At 41.7% G+C, this 25,427-nt stretch overlaps 1 protein-coding gene across 1 annotated transcript in view; it reads right to left on the bottom strand.

Annotated features, from left to right (window-relative positions):
- Positions 1-2,138: 2,138 nt before the first annotated feature.
- The window catches only part of ece2a (endothelin converting enzyme 2a), a 297,773-nt gene continuing 274,484 nt past the window's right edge, over positions 2,139-25,427 (bottom strand). The window contains 1 exon segment of the mRNA XM_068041679.1: positions 2,139-2,414. Within this exon segment, the coding sequence (XP_067897780.1) occupies positions 2,139-2,414 (276 nt within the window).

The following is a 25,427-nucleotide window of genomic DNA, read 5'->3' as shown; positions in this document are numbered from 1 at the left end:
CAGTATAAATTTAATTCAGGGGAAGCTGTATAAGAATAGGAGGGAGAAGGGAATTGAGAGACATGCTGATAGTTTGATGGGGAAGAATGGGAGGAGACTTGAGTGGAGCATAAACATTGGTACAAATTGGTTTGGCCGAACAACCTGTTTTAGTGCTGTGTATTCTATGTAAAAACCCTTATTCTAACAAGAGTGGTACATTCCTATATTAGAAATAGGCTTGGAAGAGGAATATAGGCACTAGATCGAGGCTCGTGTGAGGGGCATGGGCACCAGAGTGAGGTTTGGGTGAGAGGTGTAGTGATGTGTCACAGCTGCAAGCCTTTTTGCACCTGTGTGAGTGGAAACATTCAGTTACTGGTGGTTGGCTGAATGAAATGGTCATGGGACTCAAGTGTGGGTTTGAAAATTAAGTAGCGAGAGGGGCGTAGGTGGATTCCGGAAGGCTTGCATTCTCCTCGTTATCTGGTTATTCTTGGCAGATCCCTTGAAAACTTCTTGCGGATCATCAGTTGAGAACTCTGTCCTATCCCACATCATATCCTACTCACCCATTACCCTGTGATCTCTGGCCTACATTGGCTGTCAGTCTCCCAACCTAATCATGAGGATGAGAATTTTAAACAAGGGGTTAGGAGACCAGGAGTCATTGCAAATCAGTGAGGACAGGGGTGATGGGTGGGCAGTGCTTGGTGTGGGATAACATGCAGGCAGCAGATTTTTGGACGAGTTGAAGTACAGTCTTTGTATTCGTTCATGGGATGTGAGCATCACTGGCAAGGCCAGCATTTATTGCCCATTGTTAAATGCCCTTGAGAATGTGGTGGTGAGCTGCCTTCTTGAACTGCTGTAGTCCATGTGGTGTGGGTACACCCATAGTGCTGTTAGGGAGGGAATTCCAGGATTTTGACCAAAAGACAGTGAAGGAATAACGATATATTTCCAAGTCAGGCTGGTTCATGACTTGGACGGGAATTTGCAAGTGGTGGTGTCCCATGCATCTGCTGCCTTTGTTCTTCTAGACGGTAGAGGCTGCAGGTTTGGAAGGAGTCTTGGTGAGTTGCTGCAGTGCATCTTGTAGATACTACACACTGCTGCCACTGTGCATTGGCGGTGGAGAGAGTAAATGTGTAAGGTGGTGGATGGGGTGCCGATCAAGATGCTTGAACAAAGATAAAACTGGGTCTCTAATAATGACAGTATATTATGCAGAATATCATTGGGCACTAGAATTGACCAATAGCTGGTTTCCAATTTCACTGTAATAATCCCCTGCCCCATACGTCCCCAACTTTAACTGTTATTTTGTTTTGGGAAGCACTAAAGGACCCTTTTTGTTGACAATAAAGTGAATGGGGTGGGGAAAAATTCACCATAGCAGAGCATGGGGTGAAGAGGAGGCCTTTAGTGACAAGGTGACACAATCAACACTTTAGTAAGAAGGAAAAAAAAAGCAGCAAAAACATAAAGGAAGGCGAGAAGGGCTTGGGGGCCTGAGCGTAAGGATGAAATAAATAGTTGAGAGACAATGAAAGCTCGTGGTGCACCCACCTCATTCACTTGAATAAATAAAAACGCAAAGTGCTGGAAATACTCAGCAGGTCTGGCAGCATCTGTGGAGAGAGAAGCAGAGTTAACGTTTCAGGATTGTGACCTGAAACATTAGCTCTGCTTCTCTCTCCACAGCTGCTGCCAGACCTGCTGAGTATTTCCAACATTTTGTGTTTTTATTTCAGATTTCCAGCATCTACAGTATTTTGCTTTTATATCACCTAATTCACTTACTCTGATCACCTACGGACCCAAACACCTCACCCTGCTCCCCGAAGTATTTTAAAAATTGGAAATGTAATTTTGAAAGTACAGCAAATATTCAGTAGAGACATTCAGGCGGATTCTATCCCTCATTCTGCACGTCGATTATTTTTTGGCAGATCCCTAGGATGCTGTTGCCACTTGCTACCACCACCCCCACACCTGTTAAGAACCTCTGCATTTTGCCATGCCAAGTCAAAGTTTCTTAATCTAGTTTTTAAACTCCTACAGTTTGTGTACCAAATAAGAATTTCCCATCAATAATATTTCCATGAGCTTAGAGTTTGGCTTGTACACATCCTTTCCTGGAATACATTTGCTAATTAAAATTCAATCTTATTGAGGTAGTCTTCATTCTCAGTGATTTGGAGATAAACTGTGGCTTTGGGGCTCTGGTCTCTGTGAACATTTATCTGGTCACCCAAAAATAAGTTTTCTCCTTTGGTAATGGTGCAGAAATAATATTGGAAATCACTTCCATAGGTTTGGTGCTTGATGGATCATCTGTAATCCCTCTTGGCGTAAAGCTGCTTCTGAAAATGAGGCTGTGTAAATGTGATGGAAATAAAGCATCCTCCCTTCCGCAGAATGCGACGTATCTGAAATAATGGAGGAAACAGCTAACATTTTTTTTACAAAGGACACAATGTCCAATTTGTAGGAAACAAAGACATTGGGACTCAAAAGGATTATGCCACTGGTTTCAGAGTTTCAAACACAGATGTGCTGTGCAATGCAGGCGTCTTCCAACACTATGCAATTTGAGAGACAAAGTACCAATTTCAATGGAGTCATATAACTTTTAATATTTCTGGTGACATTGTTTTGTCATAATAGCAAGCACATGTACTAGGTATAAAGTAGTTGTTACCTTCAGTGGATTACAGAGAGAATAATTGATATCTAGCAGATATTACAAGGCAGTAAATGAAACATTACAGAAGATGTCCTAAACCAGGATAGTGAATCTTAAGATAAGACAGGCCATCTAGTGTGAAGAAAATACATTATAGCAGAAATTAAAATATTTTATATTATACAGCAGATTTCATGAGGCCCTTTTCTATGTTAGATGCAACCAAATTAATGGAATAATATAAATTAATTATTGTTAAGAATCAGAGTGCTTCAAGGTTCATAAAACAGGATCAGATGGAATGGATTCAACAGTACTTAAGGACATAAGGTTAGAAGGTCAAAAGCACCATCTTGGTCATTATTTGTCTACTGTACTGACATCAGTTGCAGGAAAAATATTGACATTTATGACAAATTTGATTCAGATATATTTTAAAACTGTAAAGCAAACAATTTCAGTCCAACAGAAATCTAAAATTTTATGAAATTTTTGAATTCTTTGAGGATGTAATAGGATGATAATGGTAATGTGATGAGTGTTATGTACCATGATTTGCTGAAGGCACTTTATCCCCTGCTTTACAAAAAGACCCAGCCAAAAATAAAACTCCTTTTTGGGAGAAATTATTGACAATAAATTCATTAAATAACAGAAAATTAATAGTTGTGGTCAAAGCTTGTAAGGTTGATCAGACAGCTGTGAACGGAGGATTATCCCAGGGATTAGTTGTGGAATGTCTGCTGTTCATGATATTCATAAATAATCTTTAAAATGTTTGTAGTAAATTTGCAGATGGTGCCAAGTTGTATTGAAAGAAAGGTATTCAGAGGCAAATGATCACATATGTCACCATTCATAACATAACATACATATTGACACAGCCTACAGCAGTAACTGAACACCATGCAAGCTTGGGACAGCAAATGAAGTGGTTTCTTTTTAAGTGCAGCCTACTCCACTGAAGTGGATCATATTGTGAAAGCTGAAATATTTTAGTATTCTTTTCTACCAGAACGAATTAAATGTTTGTTTAGTGATATTGTTTTTGATGGGTTCATTTTATTAGCACTAATGTCAAACCAGCTTCACATTTGTGCCATACAACATCATTAAGTCTCATTTTGTCCTTATATTCCAGTGAAACCACTTCACAACTATCAAAAACAAATCAACACTAAACATAAAACTATTAGACAATATTGAGGCCTGAGGAGTAGTGGGATGGGGGAGCATCTGGGGTGGAGGGGAGTGAAGTAGAGGAGGTGGTGTTGGAGGGGAGGTAGAGCAGCTAGGGGATGGGGGGGGGGGTGGGACAAGGAGAAGAAGGTGGAATATTGGGGCGGGGACAGGGGAATGTAGAAGGGAAGGTGGAAGGTGAAATGGAAGAGGAATGGAGTAGCTGGGCGGTTGGGAAAACCAAGTCAAGACCCCAGTTATTGACAGAGGTTAAAAGGGATTGCACTGAAGCACAATCTATCTTGGATGACCTCATTCTTGCACATCTGCTCTGTACAGTTATTGGATGCCCATGGGCAATCTCCATTAGCACTGTTAGTAAGAGTTTCAATATTCAATTCATAAGATTTTCATGTATGTTTGTGTCCATTTCTTAGAGAACACTAAATCCAGGGACCTGATTGTATATGTGCATAAATCATTGAAAGAATTAGGACAATTTGAGAGAGCAGTTAATAAAGCATATAGCTTCCTAGGCTTTATCAATAGGGGCATCGAGTACAAAAGCAAAGAGGTTATGTTAAACTTGTACAAAACACTGATTCGGCCTCAACTGGAGTATTGCACCCAGTACTGGGCACCACAATCTAGGAAGGATGTGAAGACATTAGAGAGGGTGCAGAACAGATTCATGACAATGGTTCCAGGGATGAGGAACTTCAGTTATGTAGCTAGATTAGAGAAGTTGGGACTGTTTTCTTTGAAGAAGAGAAGATTGAGGGGAGATTTGATAGAGGAATTCAAAACCATGAGGGGTCTGGACAGAGTAGGTAGGGAGAAACTTCCCATTGGTAGAAGGATCGAGAACCAGAGGGCACAGGTTTAAGGTAATTGGCAAAAGAAGCAATGGCGATGTGAGGAAAAACCTCTTCACGCAACGAGTGGTTAGGATCTGGAATGCACTACCTGAGTGTGTGGTGGAGCAGGTTCAACCGAGGCATTCAAGAGGGAATTGGCTGATCATCTGTAAAGGAAGAATGTGCAGGACCATGGGGAGAAGGCAGGGTAGTGGCACTAGGTGAATTGCTCCTTCAGAAAACCAACACAGATGATGGGCCAAAAGGCCTCCTTTAGTGCTGTACCTATTCTATGATTCTTTTTAAAACATTCATTACTTCTCGTTGATGTTAACAAAGTAAACACCAAGTTCACCATTCTTTTCAATAGGAGAGGTTTTCCTGATTTAGACAAATGGCATAAGAATGAGAACAAACCTAATCTGGCCAATTACCGCCTCATCAGTCTACACTCAATCATCAGCAAAAGGATGAAGGGTGTCATCAAGCAGCTGTTACTCATTAACAACCTTCTCACCAATGCTCCAGACCGCATTCCAGCTTTGGACCAAGTATGGATAAAAGAGATGAATTCCAGAGGTGAGATAAGTGCCTTTGACATCAAGGCAGCATTTGACTGTGTGTGGCATCTAGAACCCCGAGCAAAATTGAAGTCAATGAGAATCAGGGAGAAAATTCTCCAGTGATGGACTCATACCTGGCACAAGCACAATCATCTCAGCCTCAGGGCATTAGGGCAGTGTCTCTAGGTCAACCATCTTCAGTTGCTTCATCAATGATCTTCCTTTCGTAAGATTAGAAGTGGAAATGCTTACTGATGATTGCACAGTGTTGAGTTCCATTTGCAACTCCACAGACAATGAAGCATTCCAAACCCACATGCAGCAAGAACTGAACAATATTCAGGCTTGGGTTGATAAGTGGAAAGTAACATTTGTGCCACACAAGTGCCAGGCAATGACAGTCTCCAACAAGAGAGAATCTACTCATCTCACCTTGACATTCAACAGCATTACCAACACTGCATCAAAATCCTGGGGACCACCATTTACCAGAAACTTAACTGGACCAGCTACATAAATGCTGTGGCTACATGTACAGGTCAGAGGCTGGGAATTCTGCAGTGAGTAACTCACCTTCTGTCTCCCCAAAGGCTGTCCACCATCTACAAGGCGCAAGTCAGGAGTGTGATGGAATATTCTCCACTTTCCTGGATGACTGCAGCTCCAACAGTGCTCAAGAAGCTCAACATCATTCAGGACAAAGCAACCCTTTTGATTAGCACCCTATCCACCACACTAAACATTCATTTTCCATTGGTGCACCATGTATCATCTACAAGATGCACTGCAGCAATTCACCAAGGATTCTTTGACAGCACCTCCCAAACAGGTGACATCTACCACCAAGAAAAACAAGTGCATGGGAACACCAATCCCTGCAAGTTCCCCTCCAAGTCACATAACACCCTGACTTAGAAATATATCACAGTTCCTTCATCGTCACTGGGTCAAAATTTTGGAACTCTCTACCTAACAGCACTGTAGGTATACTTACACCTCAAGGGCTGCAGCAGTTCATGAAGGCAGCTCACCACCACCTTCTCAAGGACAATTAGGGATTGGTAATAAATGCTGGCCTTGCCAGCGACAGCCACATCCCATGAATGAATAATAAATCATTTAGACCTAAAATGGAGACTTGTGCCTGGAATTTCTGCAGGAGTTTTCCTAATTTCCCTTTGTAATCTAGATGCAAAATCAGGGGAAACTCCAGAGAAACTGCGTAAATGGTTGTTTTATTGCTGGGATTCACACAGATCTATACCAAACTTACAGCAGGGGATCAGGAGATTCCCATGCAAATTCTAACCCACATCTATTGGTGATCCAGAGTAGGAACCCTATGGATGAGAACCTATTAGTGATGGTACATACAGGAAACCTATGAAGACCAATTTATGATTATATATAATCAGAATTACTACACTGTATATTTGAACTTTTAAATACTAAAAGTAGTTCAATGCAAGAAGGGATTAGCATGCAAAAGTGTAAATTTCGTGATAAATGATGTTCCTGGAATTTTATAATATCTGTTTACTGCAATTCATGAATGGTATCATGCAGAGAAATGGGTTGTTTCTGTCTGTCATGATGAGTCATTCAGTTAGTGCTGCAGCTTTAATTCACAGCAGTCTGCCACTGGCTCATCCCCTTCCACAACATTCCCTCTTCTAGAGGCGACAGCTGATTAATGGCTGTCCTTTGAAGCTGACGACTCTCTGCTATCCCCGGAGTTCCCATCCGGCACACACTGCTGTCAGCTTCACTCCCCGAGATCCTTAAGCCTGACCTCTATCGCAATGAAAGAATTGCCTCTTTTCAGCATTGCTGGTAAAGAGCTGAAAAGAACATGATTTCTGTCCGTTTGCACAAGCAATATGCAATGACATCCCAACCAGACAGCTGCAGGATCCTGTTCCAGGCCTGCCCGGAATTAAAATCCCTGCTGTTGGGAGTTAAAACAACATCCGACTATCTTGTCGCAATCCACCTCCGGAGGGAGTTTTGAAAACAAAACCTGATACATAAAAGCTAATCTTGCCTGCGTGTCCATGTTCTGTCGGACAATCGCACTGTTAACACAGTGGCAGTCCTGGAGCAATTTGCAACCTGGACTCCCCAACCTTGGAGCTCACAATGGGAGTAAGTGTCAGCTGGAGTCCAACATGGAGCAAAAACTAAATAATACGAAACGGATAGCAGTTATTTAATTAAATAAATGAACAAATAACAATTGGATTATTTGTATTACCCATAAATTGGCTCGTGTGCATACGGACATACACTTTCACAGTGCGTGAGGCACTGTTTCTACTATTCAGCAACATATGCTGGGCCGCAAGAGTGATGTTTTATTATATCTTTAAACTAAACAAGGGTTGGAATGAAGCCAATTGACAGGAAGAAGAGTTTTACTGAGAAAATAATGAATTCTGATTTTCAGAACGTCAACAATCCTGTGTAGATGTGGGAATGGATAATATTTATTTGATTACCCTTGAAGATGAGGGAGTATTCCTGCAGTTTAATCTTATAAGGTTTAATAGGTGAGGCAGAGTCCCATGATAAGGTAGATTGTATATATCCTATGGAAGTTGCGGATTTAATGGGCTAAATGGCCCTTTCTTTTTAGAAACTACCAGTATAAATCTGTCCTATATTGCTTCCTACAGTATACTACTTTCTATTGAAGAGTCAGCTTTATGATATTCCAGCTCAGACACTGAAAACATCAAACAATTGAAGATGAGCTCATTAAAACAGGTAGCTGCTCCCAACATATCTTTGTAATACCTGATGGGTATTAGTGAATAATTCTTGGAACTCTATTCATGCCTTTAAGTAGCTGTCAACTGAGAAAGGATGAATTGTGTGTGTACGGTTTTTATTTTTCACATGTTTAATTATGGCTGCATTCACTTCCATTGGTTATTTACATTATTTCAAGCTGCAGTGACGCATTTGTTTATTTTTAAATGCAATGCTGTTTAGTATGTTTGTGCGTGACAAACTTTGGTTTCTTCCTGATATACTAAAAGTCTTTTGTATACTGTGTGTCATCACTGACTCACTATAAACGTTTTGGTATACTACTTTCTGCAAAGCTTCGATGTACCACTTATTAAATACTGCAAATCACCGGCAAGTTTATTCTACCAGAATGACGGAGTCAACCTTCCTCCGTGATTCTCAGGGCTCATTTAGCCCTGATTTCAACTTTCCAACAGCAGCAGCAGATTATGGACAAGTAAAATAAACGGAAACAGTGGACTGGCTCCAAACCAGGTGCAAATACAGAAAAGTTGAAAATTGTTAAACAACAATTCTTAAAACTAAGATTATTTGTGTCTCTTTTCCTGTCTTTGAGAACATGCCTGTTTTATAATCTCTCCCAAATTTTTAATTGGCCTGCCAATGAAAGCCCGTGTTCCTGATTTGCAATCTCACCTGTAACTGACTGCCACATTCATTTAAAGAATCTACAGCAATCATATGTGCAAGGCGCCGGATCGCCATAACGATATTTAAATAAGATAACTGCTTTATCAGGTGAGCACACTAATCCAATAACTAACTTCGCTGGGGTCCCTGCAAAGTCGCACGATTGGTTCTGTTTGCACAGTTTTTAACTACTGCAATAAAAATAATACGCACAAAAGTAAAAGAAAATCTATAATTTACAGGACCTGCTGTGTGTTCAACTGCGTGAGCTCCATCTGTGCATCCGGCTGATCTCACTAAATTCTGCATGAATTTCACAAGAATAAACAAACACCAGTGATGGGACCTCAGACTTTATTGTAACTACGTTCATGGAGCAATTTTTTGTGTTTGTTGTGTATGTCAGATGACCAGAGTCCGGTTCTTCAGCAAGGAGCGTGACCACAGTCAGGAAGAACTTCATCTTTGTAAAATAACGAGCTCAGCTTTTAGAGTGGAAGAAATTGTACACTTTCGACTGGACCATCAAGCATTCTGAAAGCTGGTAGCCATTCACACAGAGTCAGGTCAACCCATCAGTCTAGAGCAGTTTTATTTATTTTTATTTAGAGATACAGCACTGAAACAGGCCCTTCGGCCCACCGAGTCTGTGCCGACCATCAACCACCCATTTATACTAATCCTACACTAATCCCATATTCCTACCACATCCCCACCTGTCCCTATATTCCCCTACCTATACTAGGGGCAATTTGTAATAGCCAATTTACCTACCAACCCGTAAGTCTTTGGCTGTGGGAGGAAACCGGAGCACCCGGCGAAAACCCACGCGGTCACAGGGAGAACTTGCAAACTCCACACAGGCAGTACCCAGAACTGAACCCGGGTCGCTGGAGCTATGAGGCTGTTAGCAGCTAAACCCTATTCAGTTGGAGATTTTTTTAAAAAAGTGAGCAATATTTTGTAATGAAACTTATGTACAGTACTCCAGTTTTAAACTACAAAGAATATACTACATTTACAGGAATTGTAGTATTACAGATAGCTAGATGGGTTCGAAATGAGGCTTGTACAAGCAGATAAAAGCCGGAAAAGGTACATTAAGGTTTAACAGACTACGACTTTGCAAGAGAATTACAGTGAAAAGGCACAGCAGAAGGAAGCTATGAATTATGGATAAGGCATCATTATCTAGTAGCAGGTACAGTGGGAAGTTGCTTTAGTTGAGGGCAGAATAATTGACATCAGAAGCTTCTGTCTTCTTCTGTTGCTATTAAATTGATGCTGGGAATCTGCCAAACCTCAGCACTGTTGGGACATCAACTGTGGGTTTTTAAAGTGGTTTGATCTCTGCGCTTTTAATCTTGTAGGGCTTCATTATGCTGAAGACTGACTAGAGAAATATGAAAGAATGAAAGACAGTTTGTCCCAAAGGAAACCTCATCAGAGATGCTGGCCACATTTAGGACCATCATCTGTTTCAATTTTCTAATATTTACTAAACAGAATTTTCAAAGCAATTACGTTTAGTTAGACATCTTTGTATAAGTTTTAAATGAAATTCAGTTTCAATTAATAGATTATTAGAAGGAAGCCTTTAAACATTGAGACACAAAATAAATCTCAAGAAAGCTCCTTACTAAAGCCCACTCTGCACAGAACTGGTTGAGATGGGAAGGGGAAGCTCCTCTAAAATACCCTTATTTTCCCTTTGGGAGATCTTTGAACTTCTCTGGATGGATTGGACCTTCTTAGCATTTTATGTAATTCTCAGTGCATCAATGATTATCACTGCATGAATTCTAACTTACAAATATTACAATTTATTAGAATACAGTTGCTTTGAGCATTCATTTCAAATGGCACAGTAGTTGAATAAGACAGAGATATCTAGTTGGTTGATGTTTAATATACTATAGTGAGAAGCACTACTCCCCAACTCAATTGCAGAGTCAGGTCCCATGTGCACCCTTTCTTTCTACCTGCTCCTCTCACCTCAACACCAGCAATTTGAAGGCATGTCTTAGGCTCTTCACAACACTTTAAATTTGAAATGGCAGCTTAGCCATCTGCACTGGTAGAAAACTGCTATAATACTCTCAAAAAATATTGCTTAGCTCATTAGTTGCCTGCAGCTGCCTAAACTAGCAAGCATGAGATTTCAACATCATGTGTTGTGCTGAGATTCTCCCATAACACATAGCCAGAGGAGTAATGGGGTAATGGGGTAATCTGGGCACAGTATTTAATGTTGGAATCTCTGCCAATTTGTGGAAGTAAATGTTGGACCTATCAGAGCTTTCCTGAGATTATTACCGATAATATAAGTTCTCTGCCTACGCAAGGCTGCATTGGTGGATTTTGCATGTGTTAGTGTGGGTCAGACCATCCTGCTAGAGCCCTGCAGAGATGCCCTCTCAGTTTGAGAATCTTTTACAGCAATTTCACTACCCATTAAAAAAAAATAGCAGTTTAAAGGAACAATGCATAATGTTAAATAATTCAATATCTACCACAGCAATTTATTAAACATTTTATTTAAAAGTGAGCAGAACTGACATCAAGAGAAAATATTCTGTCCATTTGAAATAATGTGATTGTTGAATCAGCCTGTGTTACTGACTGGATTATTAGTGAAATTAATTCAGTTTCCTGTATTGCGGGCTCACCAAAACCCTATCAAGCAAATTTCCCTAATATTTATCTGCTGTGTTAACAAAAATCTTTAAAAACAAAACAATCATCAGACAAGGCAAAATAAAACACAAGGATATTAAAACATATAATTCCCTGGCAATTTAGAGTCTCCCCATTCAATCCTCACCCTCAATCACTGCAGGGTTTTTCTTCAGGCTGGATTTCTATAATTTGAATTTTTAGGTAAGAGATTTCTAAACTGGAAATAATTCAGATGCTTAACCTGACATACTACTGTAAATTAAAAATGTTTTACCATTATATACATTTTCCTAACAATTTATCATACTTTGCTGTGGAAATTTACACTTTTTATAGATCTTATACTATAGAAAACATCTTTCTACTTTTAAAAATTATTCTGTGCTCAGAGTGAGGGGAAAAACAATCCATTGTCAAACAAAAAGCGAACCTTCTAGAAGATGTCAGCATGTGGAAACTGGCAGGCTAATTAGCCAATCATGATTAATGCTAAGGCCAGAACACAGCCAGTCATTATGTTAGAAAGCTGATCATCATAAATCTGTCTCACATCTTTGCTGTTAGAGAGGTTTCCTTTTGAAGGGGTGGTATTATCTGTCCTTTAAGCCATGACATTTCTGTGCACTGTTCAGACACTGTAATGTTGACACCATCACACTGATGCTGCTTCTGTACAGAAGGCTGTCATCTTGGAAGTGCAGTCCTTCCTTGTTGATAATGCTAGCTAAGGAATGATCACTGGAACCCTCTTAAACCCTCCAAAAGTGTCTAGGATAAGCCTAGGAAACATACGGCAAAGGAACAGAAAATGGAAACTGTATTCCAAACTGTAAGTGCACTTTAGGCTGCACTGTACTCTTCCTATTTTAGTAGTATGATTTGTGTCATTGTAGGGTGGGTGCAGATTATAGATGCTCAGTCGGAGCATGACGTCAGAGAAATGAATGAAAAGATTATAATTTCTTCCACCAATGTTTTTGCTGTATCGCAGACACTAGAAGTCAGTGCTCCAATTGGGGAAAATAAAAACAGTTCTGTACCACAACCATTTTTTGGGGAGGAGGGGGGTAGTGGGAGGGTGCAGTGAATAATGAGTGTGGTACATTAACAAAGAATGATCAAAAGTAATTAGAAAATGGATAGAGGTTTTCTCCTTGTGTGATTTTCATAAAGGTTTCGACAGTTCCAGCAGGATAATCTACTTACAGATGTTTTAGTGTGAAAATCAGAGACCTTTCAAATCAGTCATAAAATGTTTCCAATAAAAATTATAGCTGATTCACTTTTTTCATTTATCTTTCATAATACAGACTATTGCTGGATTTAAATTGTATGTTAATTCAAATCAAAATTGTGCAAACAACAGCCTTTGTACCATTTTACAATGGGAAATACAAAGTAACACACATTGCAATGGAAGCACAACGACAGCATCAGAATAAATTGCAATTATAAAATGAAGTCCTCAATTTACAGGCTGCTTCTTAACAGAAATGTTAAAATTTAAGAAATCCAGTTCAGGCAATACAGGTAAAATCTAAATCATTACAATGGGTGGAACAGATAAGATGGCATAAGGTCAATGCATTCAGAGGACAAACTCACAAATTGTCACATACACATGATCAGTATGTGTTCTAACCATAACCGGGAAATGCTTGTGAATACTGACACATCTGGTCCTACACCCTGAATACTTAGTTCCACAAAGGTAGAACAGTATCAATAACATCAGGAAACTGGACTGCGTTCAGGTGACCATGCATCTCCCAGATAATAGGTTGCAATAGTTTCCGCAGGGCTTCAACATTACAAGTGATGGAAGAAGTCATCAAGTGTTACGTGTTCACCAATAATTTGTTTGCAATACTCAGTTTGGGTTCCACTAGAAACACTCGGCTCCAGACCTCATTCCAGCCTTGGCCCAAACATGAACACATGAATTCCAGAGGTGAGGCAAGAGTAACTGCATTTGATACCAAATAGCACCAAGGAATCCTTGTAAAACTGAAGTTAATGGGGATCTGGGCAGAAAAATCACACCTACCACAAAGGAAGATGGTTGGAGGCCAGTCATCTCAGCCCCACAACAATGGTACAGGAACCCCTCAGGGCAGCTATCTTCATCTGCTTCATCAATGATATACCCAGAATAAGGCCAGAAGTAGGGCTATTGGCTGATGATTACAATGTTCATCTCCATTCACAATTCATGAAAATGAAGCAATACATGCCTGCTTGCAGCAAGACCTGGACAATATCCAGACTTGGGCTAATAACTGGCAATTAACATTAGCGCCATACATGTGTCGTGCAATGACCATCTCCAACAAGAGATAACCAACCTTCCATGACGATCAATGCCATTACCCTTGCTAAATATCCCACCATCAACATCTTTTGGGTGGGGGGAGTGGGGGGGGGGGCGTTATCATTGACCAGAAACTCAACTGGACCAACCACGCAAATGTCTTGGCTACTACAGCAGGTCAGAAGCTGGGTATTCTGCAGTGAATAGCTGACCACCTGACTCCCTAAAGCCTCTCTACCACCTACAAGGTACAAGTCAAGAGTGTGATGGAATACTCTCCACTTACCTGGATGTTTGCAGTTCCAACAACACTCAAGAAGGTTGACACTATCCAGGACAAAACAGCCCTCTTGAATGGCACCCCATTCACCTGCTTAGACATCCACTCTATCCACCATCAGCATACAATGGCTGCAATCTATCTACAGGATGCACTGCAGTAACTCTGCCAAGGGTCTTCTTCAGTAGGACCTACAAAACTGTGGCCTCCAGCACCTAAAAGGACAAGGGAAACACGTGCATGGGAACATCACCTCCAAGTCACGTACCATGCTGACTTGGAGATATAATGCTGTTCCTTCATTGCTACTGGGTCAAAATCCTGGAACTCCCTAACTAGCAGTATTGTGGGAGCATCTTCATCTCATGGACTACAGCGATTCAAGAAGAAGGCCAATCACCACCTGTGCAAGAGCAACCAGTGAAGGACAATAAATGTCAGCCTTGCCAGTGGCGCTCCCATCCTGAGAACAAATTAGGAAGATTTATAATGTATTCGCTTTACTCTATTATGAATACTTTTATCAGGTGGTATAGATGCTTCACAGTATATTGCAAGGATTTTTGGGTATAATCTTTGCTGTTCATTATATGGGGATATTTGAAGACCTCTGACCAGAATGTTCAGTTGGCTATAAGCTGTCATTTCCTGTGATGTTTAGATGCTTTCTTCCAACTCAGCTGCAGCTCAAAAAAAATTATCTGTAACTTGTTCTGACTGTGAGTTTTGCAATGATTCTGTAAGTATGTTATAAGGTTCATCAAAAATCACAACTTTGTTGTAACATTAGAGGAAAACATTCTCCTTGAGCTCTAAGTGATCTCACTTCAGCTGTTGTCATGGTGCACAACTGCAATCCTAAAAGTAATAAGGATTTACAGTAAAAATATAAGAGTCTAGAATTTACCTTCAATAATTTCTGAAAAAAATCTAGATGCAATATGCATTCAATAATTCACACAGTGTTGCAGAATTCACAAAACCCAGGCTGGAGTGGATAGTTCCAGCTGAGACTAGTGAAAACGGGTCAAGTTGTTCAGATTTAAAGAACGTTCTCTTTGAACTGAGAGGATGGATTAGCTGGATAAGGAAGGTAGTAATTCCTTAGAGACATACTTACAAGGAATCGTGAATTATACATTAAACAATTTCAGCAGATTCAGGCAAAACCAGATTGATTGGAGGTTGGGGCAAGGGAGAGGGATTGCTTCTGAGCAAAAGAGAAGGATAAACAGAGTGGGCAACTAATTCATAGATGTTTTTCTAGATGCTTGTTATTTTGTACAGATGATGAACTAATGCCTCATTGATAAGTTTAAATAGAAGTGGCTGTTCGATCACTTGTAGTATAGTAGATAAACAGATAAGCAAGCGAGAAAGGAATGGAGGGATATATTGCACATTGGTTGAGCTCACACCTTCTGAGCCATTTTTGGTACCACTCATTTCTCTGAAGGCTAAATACTGTCATCAGTAGCATCTTTATTTAAAGCTGATTAGTTAACCTTGCAAGAAGCCAATTTATCAGCAATGACCAGATTTATAATTGCAAATAAATGAACCCCAAAATCAAACAATTTACAAATACAACAGACAAATTCAAGGATGCAATCTTGTTCAGATTTAAACCAAACTAAGGTGGTTACCAATTTCTCTATTGTTATTTTGCTATTGTACCCTTTTCTTCAAATTTAAGACCATATTTTCCTGCTTGTTCCCTTCTCCCCATCCACAATAGAACAGTCTAAGACTTTTAGTTTTGTACAACTGCTGTCAATCCTACATTGTAATTTCCACAAAGCAGGATTGATTCAGGCAGTGTGAGCCAAAGAAATTCTGTTTTTCTTTCATCCCCAAGATGGAACATGATCCATCATTCAAACTATCATCTCAATTAGGAATTGAGGATACTCACCTTACTGAGGACAATTCTGAATGGCAGAAATTTGAGACCTGAGATTTGAAATAGGCTAAAAGTTATGTACTTATTTTTTGTTTTTTCTTCTCCCTTCTTCCTGTCTCCTCTGATATTTTTCATGCAGCTTGTTGATACATAATTCTCCTCAAATAGTAGGATGATCCCAAATATCCAAAGTCAATATTCTATGACTCCCTAATAGGAGGTGCATTGAGTTAGACAAATCAAGCAGGGCAACTACTCCCGCCACTTGCTTAGCAATAACCTGCTTACTGACGCTCAGTTTGGGTTCTGCCAGGGCCACTCAGCTCCTGACCTCATTACAGTCTTGGTTCAAACATGGACAAAAGAGCTGAACTCAAGAGGTGAGGTGAGAGTGACTGCCCATGACATCAAGGCAGCATTTGATCAAGTAGGGCATCAAGGAGCCCTAGCAAAACTGGAGGTCATTGGAATCAGGGGGAAAACTCTTTGCTGGTTGGAGTCGTACCTAGCGCAAAGGAAGATGGTTGTGGTTGTTGGAGGTCAATCATCTGAGCTCCAGGACATCACTGCAGGAGTTCCTCAGGGTAGTGTCCTAGGCCTAACCATCTTCAGCTGCTTCATCAATGACCTTCCTTTAATCATAAGGTCAGAAGTGGGGATGTTCGCTGATGATTGCACAATGTCCAGTACCATTCATGACTCCTCAGAAACTGAAGCAGTCCGTGTAGAAATGCATCAAGACCTGGACAATATCCAGGCTTGGGCTGATAAGTGGCAAGTAACATTCACACCACACAATGCCAGGCAATGACCATCTCCAACAAGAGAGAATCTAACCATTTCCCCTTGACATTCAATGGCATTACAATCGCTGAATCCTCCACTATCAACATCCTGGGGGTTTACCATTGACCAGAAACTTAACTGAAATAGCCATATAAATACCGTGGAAACAAGAGCAGGTCAGAGGCTAGGAATCCTGCAGCGAGTAACTCACCTCATGACACCCCCAAAGCCTGTCCACCATCTACAAGGCACAAGTCAGGAGTGTGATGAAATACTCTCACTTGCCTGGATGGGTGCAACTCCAACAACACTCAAGAAGCTCAACACCATCCAAGACAAAGCAGCCCGCTTGATTGGCACCCCATCCACAAACATTCACACTCTCCACCACCGAAATAAGGTGACAGCAGTGTGTACCATCTACGAGATGCACTGCAGCAATGCACCAAGACTCCTTAGACAGCACATTCCAAACCTGCGACCTCAAACACCTCAAAGGACATGGGCAGCAGATGCATAGGAACACCATCACGTGCAAGTTCCCCGCCAAGCCACACATCATCCTGACTTGGAACTATATCACCGTTCCTTCACTTTCACGGGTCAAAATCCTGGAACTCCCTTCCTAACAGCACTGTGGGTGTATTACCCCACATGGACTGCAGCGGTTCAAGACGGCAACTCACCAACACCTTCTCAAGGGCAATTAGGGATGGGTAATAAATGCTGGGCTAGCCAGCGACGCCCACATCCCAGGAACGAATAAAAAAAGGCCACAGTCAAACGGTTTACCACTCATTTTATGTTGCGAGTGGCAATCCATTGGTAAAACCTAGCCTGTCAAACAAATTAGGACACACACGTGAGACTTCGCAATTAAGATTCAAGTAGGCAAGACATAAAAGTTGCCTTAGAGAGCTTCTTCTTAAAAAAACCCCACAAAAATGTATCATGTGTCCACTGAACACTGAAATAAAAATAAAAAGTGATGGAAACACATAGCAGATCAGATGGAATTTAAAACTGAAAAATAAGCTGCAATTTGGGTAATACTTCAATCAAGACTGGCTTTATCCAACCCCACTCCAAGACTTAAGCAACAATCTAGGCTGACATTTGAGTATTGAAGGAATGCTGCATCAGAGTTGCTGTTCTTCAGATTAGATAGTTAAGAAGACTCTATCTGCTTATTCTGTTGGTTCAGATGTACATTAAAATACCATGGAGCTATTCAAATATAAGCAGGGAATTCTCCCAGTGTCCTTGGTAACATTCCTCCCTCAACCAACACCATCTAAAATAAGATTAACTGGTCACTCACTTTCATTGCTGTTTGCATTTCATTTACATTTATGTTGTGTCTTTCATATAGTAAAACATCCCAAGTCATTCAAAGGAGCATTATCAAACAAAATTTGACACAGAGCCGCATAAAGACAGATGACCAAAAGCTTGGTCAAAGAGATAGATTTTAAAGAGCATCTTAAAAGAGGAAAGAGCGATAGAGAGGTGAAAAGGTTTAGGGAAGGAATTCCAGAGCTTAGGCCTCATCAGCTGAAGGCAAAATGGTGGAGCAATGAAAATCAAGGATGCACAAATGGCCAGAATTGGAGGAGCACAGGTAATCTTGGAGGGCTGGAGGAGGTTACAGAGATAGGAAGGTGCAAGGCCATGGAAGGATTTCAACAATAGGATGAGAATTTTAAACTAATGTAGGGGTAACAGGTGAATGGGACTTGGTGCCAGTTAGGATATGGACAGCAGAATTTTGGATCACCTTAAGTTAATGGAGGGTAGAAGATGGGAGGTTGGTCAGGAGTTGGAATAGTCAAGTCTACAGGTAATAAAGATATGGATGAGGGTTTTGTCAGCAGTTGAGCTGAGGAAGGGACAAGTCTGGTGATGCTACGGAGGTGAAAATAAGCAGTCTTAGTGATGGTGCAGATATGTAGTTGGAAGTTCAAGTCAGAGTCAAATACGACACGAAAGTTGCAACCGATCTGGTTCAGCCTCAGACAGTTGCCAGGGAGAGGCAAAGAGCCGGTGGTTAGAGAACAGAGTTTGCGGTGGAAACTGAAGACAATGGCTTCGGACTTCCCAATATTTGGTTGGAGGAAATTTCTGCTCATCCAGCACTGGATGTCAAACAGTCTGACAATTTAGAGACGTGGAGGGGTCGAGAGAGATAGCAGTGAGGTTGAGCTAGGTGTCACTGGCATACATGTGGAACCTGATGTGTTTCTGGATGATGTCACTGAGGGCAGCATGTAGATGAGAAATAGGAGGGGGCCAAGGGTAGATCCTTGGGAGACACCAGAGGAAACTGTGCTAGAATGGGAAGAAAAGACATTGGATGTGATGCTCTGACTGTGACTGGATAGATAAGAATAGAACCAGGTGGCTGCAGTCCCACCTAATTGGATGAAGGTGGAGAGGCTTTGGGATAGGATGGTGTGGTCAACTGTGTCAAAAGCTGCAGACATATCAAGAAGGATGAGGAGGGAAAGTTTTCCATAGTTCTGTCACATAGGATGCCTTTTGTGTCTTTGAGAGCCATTTCGGTACTGTGGCAGGGGTGGAAACCTGATTGGACAGATGCAAACCTGAAGCTCCGGGAAGGATGGGCACAGGTTTGGGAGGAGACAGCAGGTCCAAGAACATTGGAGAAAAAATGGAGTTTCAAGATGGGACAGTAGTTTGATAGGACAGAGGGTTCAAGTGCTTTTTTGAGAGGGGTGATGATGGCCGATTTGAAGAAGAGGGGAACAGTAGCTGAGGACAGACAACCGTTAACAATATCAGCAGTAACTGCATGATGTAATTAATTCTGTGTAAAATGCTTTGGGATAGATCAGAATCCTGCAATGTGCCATGCCAAAGACCGAACTTGGAATGTTTTTTTTATTCATTCACAGGATGTGGGTGTCACTGGCAAGGCCAGCACTTATTGCACATCCCTAACTACACATCAGATGATGGTGCTGAGCTGCCTTCTTGAACCACCGCAGTCTTGTTGTGAAGGTAAACCCACAGTGCTGTTAGGTAGGGAGTTCCAGAATTTTGACCCAGCGACTTTGAGGGGAACTTGCAAGATTGTGGTGTTCCGATTTGCCTGCTGTTCTTGTCTTTCAAGGCAGTAGAGGTCATGGATTTGGGACGTGCTGTCAAAGAGTCATTGGTGAGTTGCTGAAATGCATCTTGTACACACAGTAGCGACATTGGGTCAGTGGTGGAGAGAATGATTGTTCAATATGGTGGCTAATATAGTCGATCAAGCAGGCTGCTTTGTCTTGGATAGTGCCCAGCATCTCGAGTGGTGTTGGGGCTGCAGTCATCCAGGCAAGTGGAGAATATTATATCGTGCTCCTGACTTGTACATTGTCGATGGTGGAAAAGTTTTGGGGAGTCACTTGTTGCAGAATACCCAGCGTCTGACCTGCTCACAGAGGAACTACAAATTTCCCCTTTCTGAAATGATATTTTCCTCTTTCAAATTTTCATCTTGCTCTTTCTCTGCTGAAGGCATTTAGTTCTTGTTTGTTAAGGTTTCACAGGTGGCAGCAGCTCTCTACCTTCATGAGAAGTAAAAGAAACCTCATGTTACATCTAAAATAACTTCTTTTACCCCCCTGCAGAATACTTTCTCATTAATTTTGATTCAGAAATATTTCCAGAGCCTTGCATCCCAGCCTCATTGGCAAGGTGGCTTCTCGTTTCCCCTCTTCATCAGTGGCATGTTGGATGTTATCAAAACAGAAATAATTCTCATTGCTAATTTAATTCCCCAGTACAGTGGTTAATTCTCCATGTGGAAGACAAGTGATGGTATTTATGGTAGGCAGATATAGATGTAATCGGCGGGGCACCGATCAAGTGGGCTGCCTTGTCCTGGATGGTGTCAAGCTTCTTGAGTGTTGTTGGAGCTGCACTCATCCAGGCAAGTGCAGTGTATTCCATCACACTCCTGACTTGTGCCTTGTAGATGGTGGACAGGCTTTGGGGAGTCAGGAGGTGAGTTACTTGCCACAGAATTGCCAGCCTCTGACCTGCTCTTGCAGCCACAATATTTATATGACTGGTCAAGTTAAATTTCTGGCCAATGGTAATTCCCAGGATGTTGATGGTAGAGTATTCAGTGAATGTCATGGGGAGATGGTTAGATTCTCTCTTGTTGGAGATGATCATTATTTGGCACTTGTATGGGGCACATGTTGTTTGCCTCTTATAAGCCCAAGCTTGAATGTTGTCCAGATCCTGCTGCATGTGGACACGGACTGCTTCAGCATCTGAGGAGTCTTGAATGGTACTGAACATTGTGCAATCATCAGCGAACATCATCACTCTGATGTTATGATGGAGGGAGGGTCATTGATAAAGCAGATGAAGATGATTGGGCCTAGGACACTACCCTGAGGAACTTCAGCAGCGATGTCCTGGGGCTTAGTTGTTTGACTTCCAACAACCACAACCATCTTCCTTTGTACTAGATAGGACTCCCAGATTAGAGAGTTTTCCCACTGATTCCCATTGGCTTCAATTTTGCTTGGGCTCCTTGATGCCATATTCAGTCAAATGTTGCCTTGTTGTCAAGGACAATCATTCTCACCTCTGGAATTCAACTCTTTTGTCCATGTTTGGACCAAGGCTCTAATGAAGTCTGGAACTAAGTGCCCCTGGCAGAACCCAAACTGAGCAGTGGTGAGCAGGTTATTGCTGAGTAAGTACTATTTGATAGCACTGCCAATGACACCTTTCATCATAAATGAAAAAGAAAATGGTGGAAATACGCAGTAGGTCTGGAAGCATCTGTGGAGAGGGAAACAGAATTAATGTTTCAGGTTGATGACCTCTCATCAAAAGTGGAAAAGTTAGAAATGTAATAGGTTTTAAGCAAGTGAAAGGGGGGAGGGTGGGAAAAAGAACAAAAGGAAAGGGCTGTGATAGGGTAGCAGGCAGGGGAGATTAAATGCCTGTCGATCCTGCTCTGTCATTCAGTTTGATCATCTACCTCAACGCCACTTCCCGCATTACCCCCATATCCCTTGATGTCATTAGTATCTAGATAGCTATCGATTTCTGTCTTGAATATGTTCAATGATTGAGCTTCTACAGCCCTCTGGGGTAGAGAATTCCAAAGATTCGCCACCCTCTGAGTGAAGAAATTCCTCCTCTCTATCTTAAATGGCCTACCTCTTATTCTGAGACTATGTCCCCTGGTGGTACACTCACCAGCCAGGGGAAACATCCTATCTACATCCACCCTGTCAAGCCCTGTAAAAATTTTGTAAGTTTCAATGAGCTCACCTCTCATTCTTTGAAAGTCTAGACAATACAGGCCCAGTTTCCTCAACCTCTCCTCATAAGACAATCCCACCATCCCAGCGATTAGTCTGGTGAACCCCCGTTGCACTCCTTCTATGGCAAGTATATCCTTCCTTAGATGAGGAGACCAAAACTATACACAAAACCCCAGGTGAGATCTCACCAAGGCTCTATACAATTGCAGCAAGACTTCTTTACTCGTATACTCAAAACCCCTTGCGATGAAGGCCAATCTATCATTTGCCTTCCTAACTGCTTGCTGCTCCTGCATGCTAGCTTTTAGTAACTCATGAACATGGACACCCAAGTGCCTTTGGACATTAACATTTCCCAACTTCTCACCATTTAAGTGGATAACTGCCCACTTATTCACATTATATTCCACCTGCCATGTTCTTGCCCATTCACTTAGCCTCTCCAGTCTGCTTGAAGCCTCCTTGCATCCACTTCACAACTTACATTCCCACCTAGTTTTGTGTCATCAACAAATTTGGAAATATTACCATTGCTCCCCACATCCAAATCAGTTATATAGATTTTGAACAGCTGTGGCCCAAGCACTGATCCTTGCGGTACCCCACTAGTAACAGCCTGCCATTCTGAGAATGACCCATTTATTCCTACTCTCTGTTTTCTGCCTGTTAACCAATTCTCAATCCATACAAGTGTATTACCCCAAATCCCATGTGCTCTAATTTTGTTTACTAACCTCCTGTGTTGGACCTTATCAAAAGCCTTCTGAAAATCCAAATGCACCACATCCACTGGTTCTCCTTTCTCTATGCTGCCAGTAACATCTACAAAAAACTCCAACAAGTGTCTCAAACATAATTACCCTTTCATAAATCCATGTTGACTCTGCCCAACCATATCATTATTTTCTAAGCATCTAGTTGCCACATCCTTTATAATAGATTCTAACATTTCCCTTACTACTGACGTCAAACTAACAGGTCTGTAGTTCCACGTTTTCACTCTCCCTTTTTTTTTTAGAATTAGAACATTACAGCGCAGTACAGGCCCTTCGGCCCTCGATGTTGCGCCGACCTGTGAAACCATCTGACCTACACTATTCCATTTTCATCCATATGTCTATCCAATGACCACTTAAATGCCCTTAAAGTTGGAGAGTCGACTACTGTTGCAGGCAGGGCGTTCCACGCCCCTACTACTCTCTGAGTAAAGAAACTACCTCTAACATCTGTCCTATATCTATCACCCCTCAACTTAAAGCTATGTCCCCTCGTGTTTGCCATCACCATCCGAGGAAAAAGACTCTCACTATCCACCCTATCTAACCCTCTGATTATCTTATATGTCTCTATTAAGTCACCTCTCCTCCTCCTTCTCTCCAACGAAAACAACCTCAAGTCCCTCAGCCTTTCCTCGTAAGACCTTCCCTCCATACCAGGCAACATCCTAGTAAATCTCCTCTGCACCCTTTCCAAAGCTTCCACATCCTTCCTATAATGCGGTGACCAGAACTGCACGCAATACTCCAGGTGCGGTCTCACCAGAGTTTTGTACAGCTGCAGCATGACCTTGTGGCTCTGAAACTCGATCCCCCTACTAATAAAAGCTAACACACCATGTGCCTTCTTAACAGCCCTATTAACCTGGGTCGCAACTTTCAGGGATTTATGTACCTGGACACCAAGATCTCTCTGTTCATCTACACTACCAAGAATCTTCCCATTAGCCCAGTACTCTGCATTCCTGTTACTCCTTCCAAAGTGAATCACCTCACACTTTTCCGCATTAAACTCCATTTGCCATCCTCAGCCCAGCTCTGCAGCCGATCTATGTCCCTCTGTACCCTACAACATCCTTCGGCACTATCCACAACTCCACCGACCTTCGTGTCATCCGCAAATTTACTAACCCACCCTTCTACACCCTCTTCCAGGTCATTTATAAAAATGACAAACAGCAGTGGCCCCAAAACAGATCCTTGCGGTACACCACTAGTAACTAAACTCCAGGATGAACATTTGCCATCAACCACCACCCTCTGTCTTCTTTCAGCTAGCCAATTTCTGATCCAAAGCTCTAAATCACCTTCAACCCCATACTTCCGTATTTTCTGCAATAGCCTACCGTGGGGAACCTTATCAAACGCCTTACTGAAATCCATATACACCACATCCACTGCTTTACCCTCATCCACCTGTTTGGTCACCTTCTCGAAAAACTCAATAAGGTTTGTGAGGCACGACCTACCCTTCACAAAACCATGCTGACTATCGCTAATGAACTTATTCTTTTCAAGATGATTATAAATCCTGTCTCTTATAACCTTTTCCAACATTTTACCCACAACCGAAGTAAGGCTCACAGGTCTATAATTACCAGGGCTGTCTCTACTCCCCTTCTTGAACAAGGGGACAACATTTGCTATCCTCCAGTCTTCCGGCACTATTCCTGTCGACAATGATGACATAAAGATCAAGGACAAAGGCTCTGCAATCTCCTCCCTGGCTTCCCAGAGAATCCTAGGATAAATCCCATCTGGCCCAGGGGACTTATCTATTTTCACACTTTCCAAAATTGCTAACACCTCCTCCTTGTGAACCTCAATCCCATCTAGCCTAGTCGTCTGAATCTCAGTATTCTCCTCGACAACATTTTCTTTCTCTACTGTAAATACTGACAAAAAATATTCATTTAACGCTTCCCCATCTCCTCTGATTCCACACACAACTTCCCACTACTATCCTTGATTGGCCCTAATCTAACTCTAGTCATTCTTTTATTCCTGAAATACCTATAGAAAGCCTTAGGATTTTCCTTGATCCTATCCGCCAATGACTTCTCGTGTCCTCTCCTTGCTCTTCTTAGCTCTCCCTTTAGATCCTTCCTGGCTAGCTTGTAACTCTCAAGCGCCCTAACTGAGCCTTCACGTCTCATCCTAACATAAGCCTTCTTCTTCCTTTTGACAAGCGCTTCAACTTCTTTAGTAAACCATGGCTCCCTCGCTCGACAACTTCCTCCCTGCCTGACAGGTACATACTTATCAAGGACACGCAGTAGCTGCTCCTTGAATAAGCTCCACATTTCGATTGTGCCCATCCCCTGCAGTTTCCTTCCCCATCCTACGCATCCTAAATCTTGCCTAATCGCATCATAATTTCCTTTCGCCCAGCTATAATTCTTGCCCTGCGGTATATACCTGTCCCTCCCCATCGCTAAGGTAAACCTAACCGAATTGTGATCACTATCACCAAAGTGCTCACCTACATCTAAATCTAACACCTGGCCGGGTTCATACCCAGTACCAAATCCAATGTGGCATCGCCCCTGGTTGGCCTGTCTACATACTGTGTCAGAAAACCCTCCTGCACACACTGGACAAAAACTGACCCATCTAAAGTACTCAAACTATAGTATTTCCAGTCAATATTTGGAAAGTTAAAGTCCCCCATAACAACTACC

The sequence above is a fragment of the Heterodontus francisci genome, chromosome 11 (genome assembly GCF_036365525.1).
Source record: "Heterodontus francisci isolate sHetFra1 chromosome 11, sHetFra1.hap1, whole genome shotgun sequence".
Lineage (NCBI taxonomy): Eukaryota > Metazoa > Chordata > Chondrichthyes > Heterodontiformes > Heterodontidae > Heterodontus > Heterodontus francisci.
This window is presented reverse-complemented; position numbering and strand designations above follow the sequence as displayed.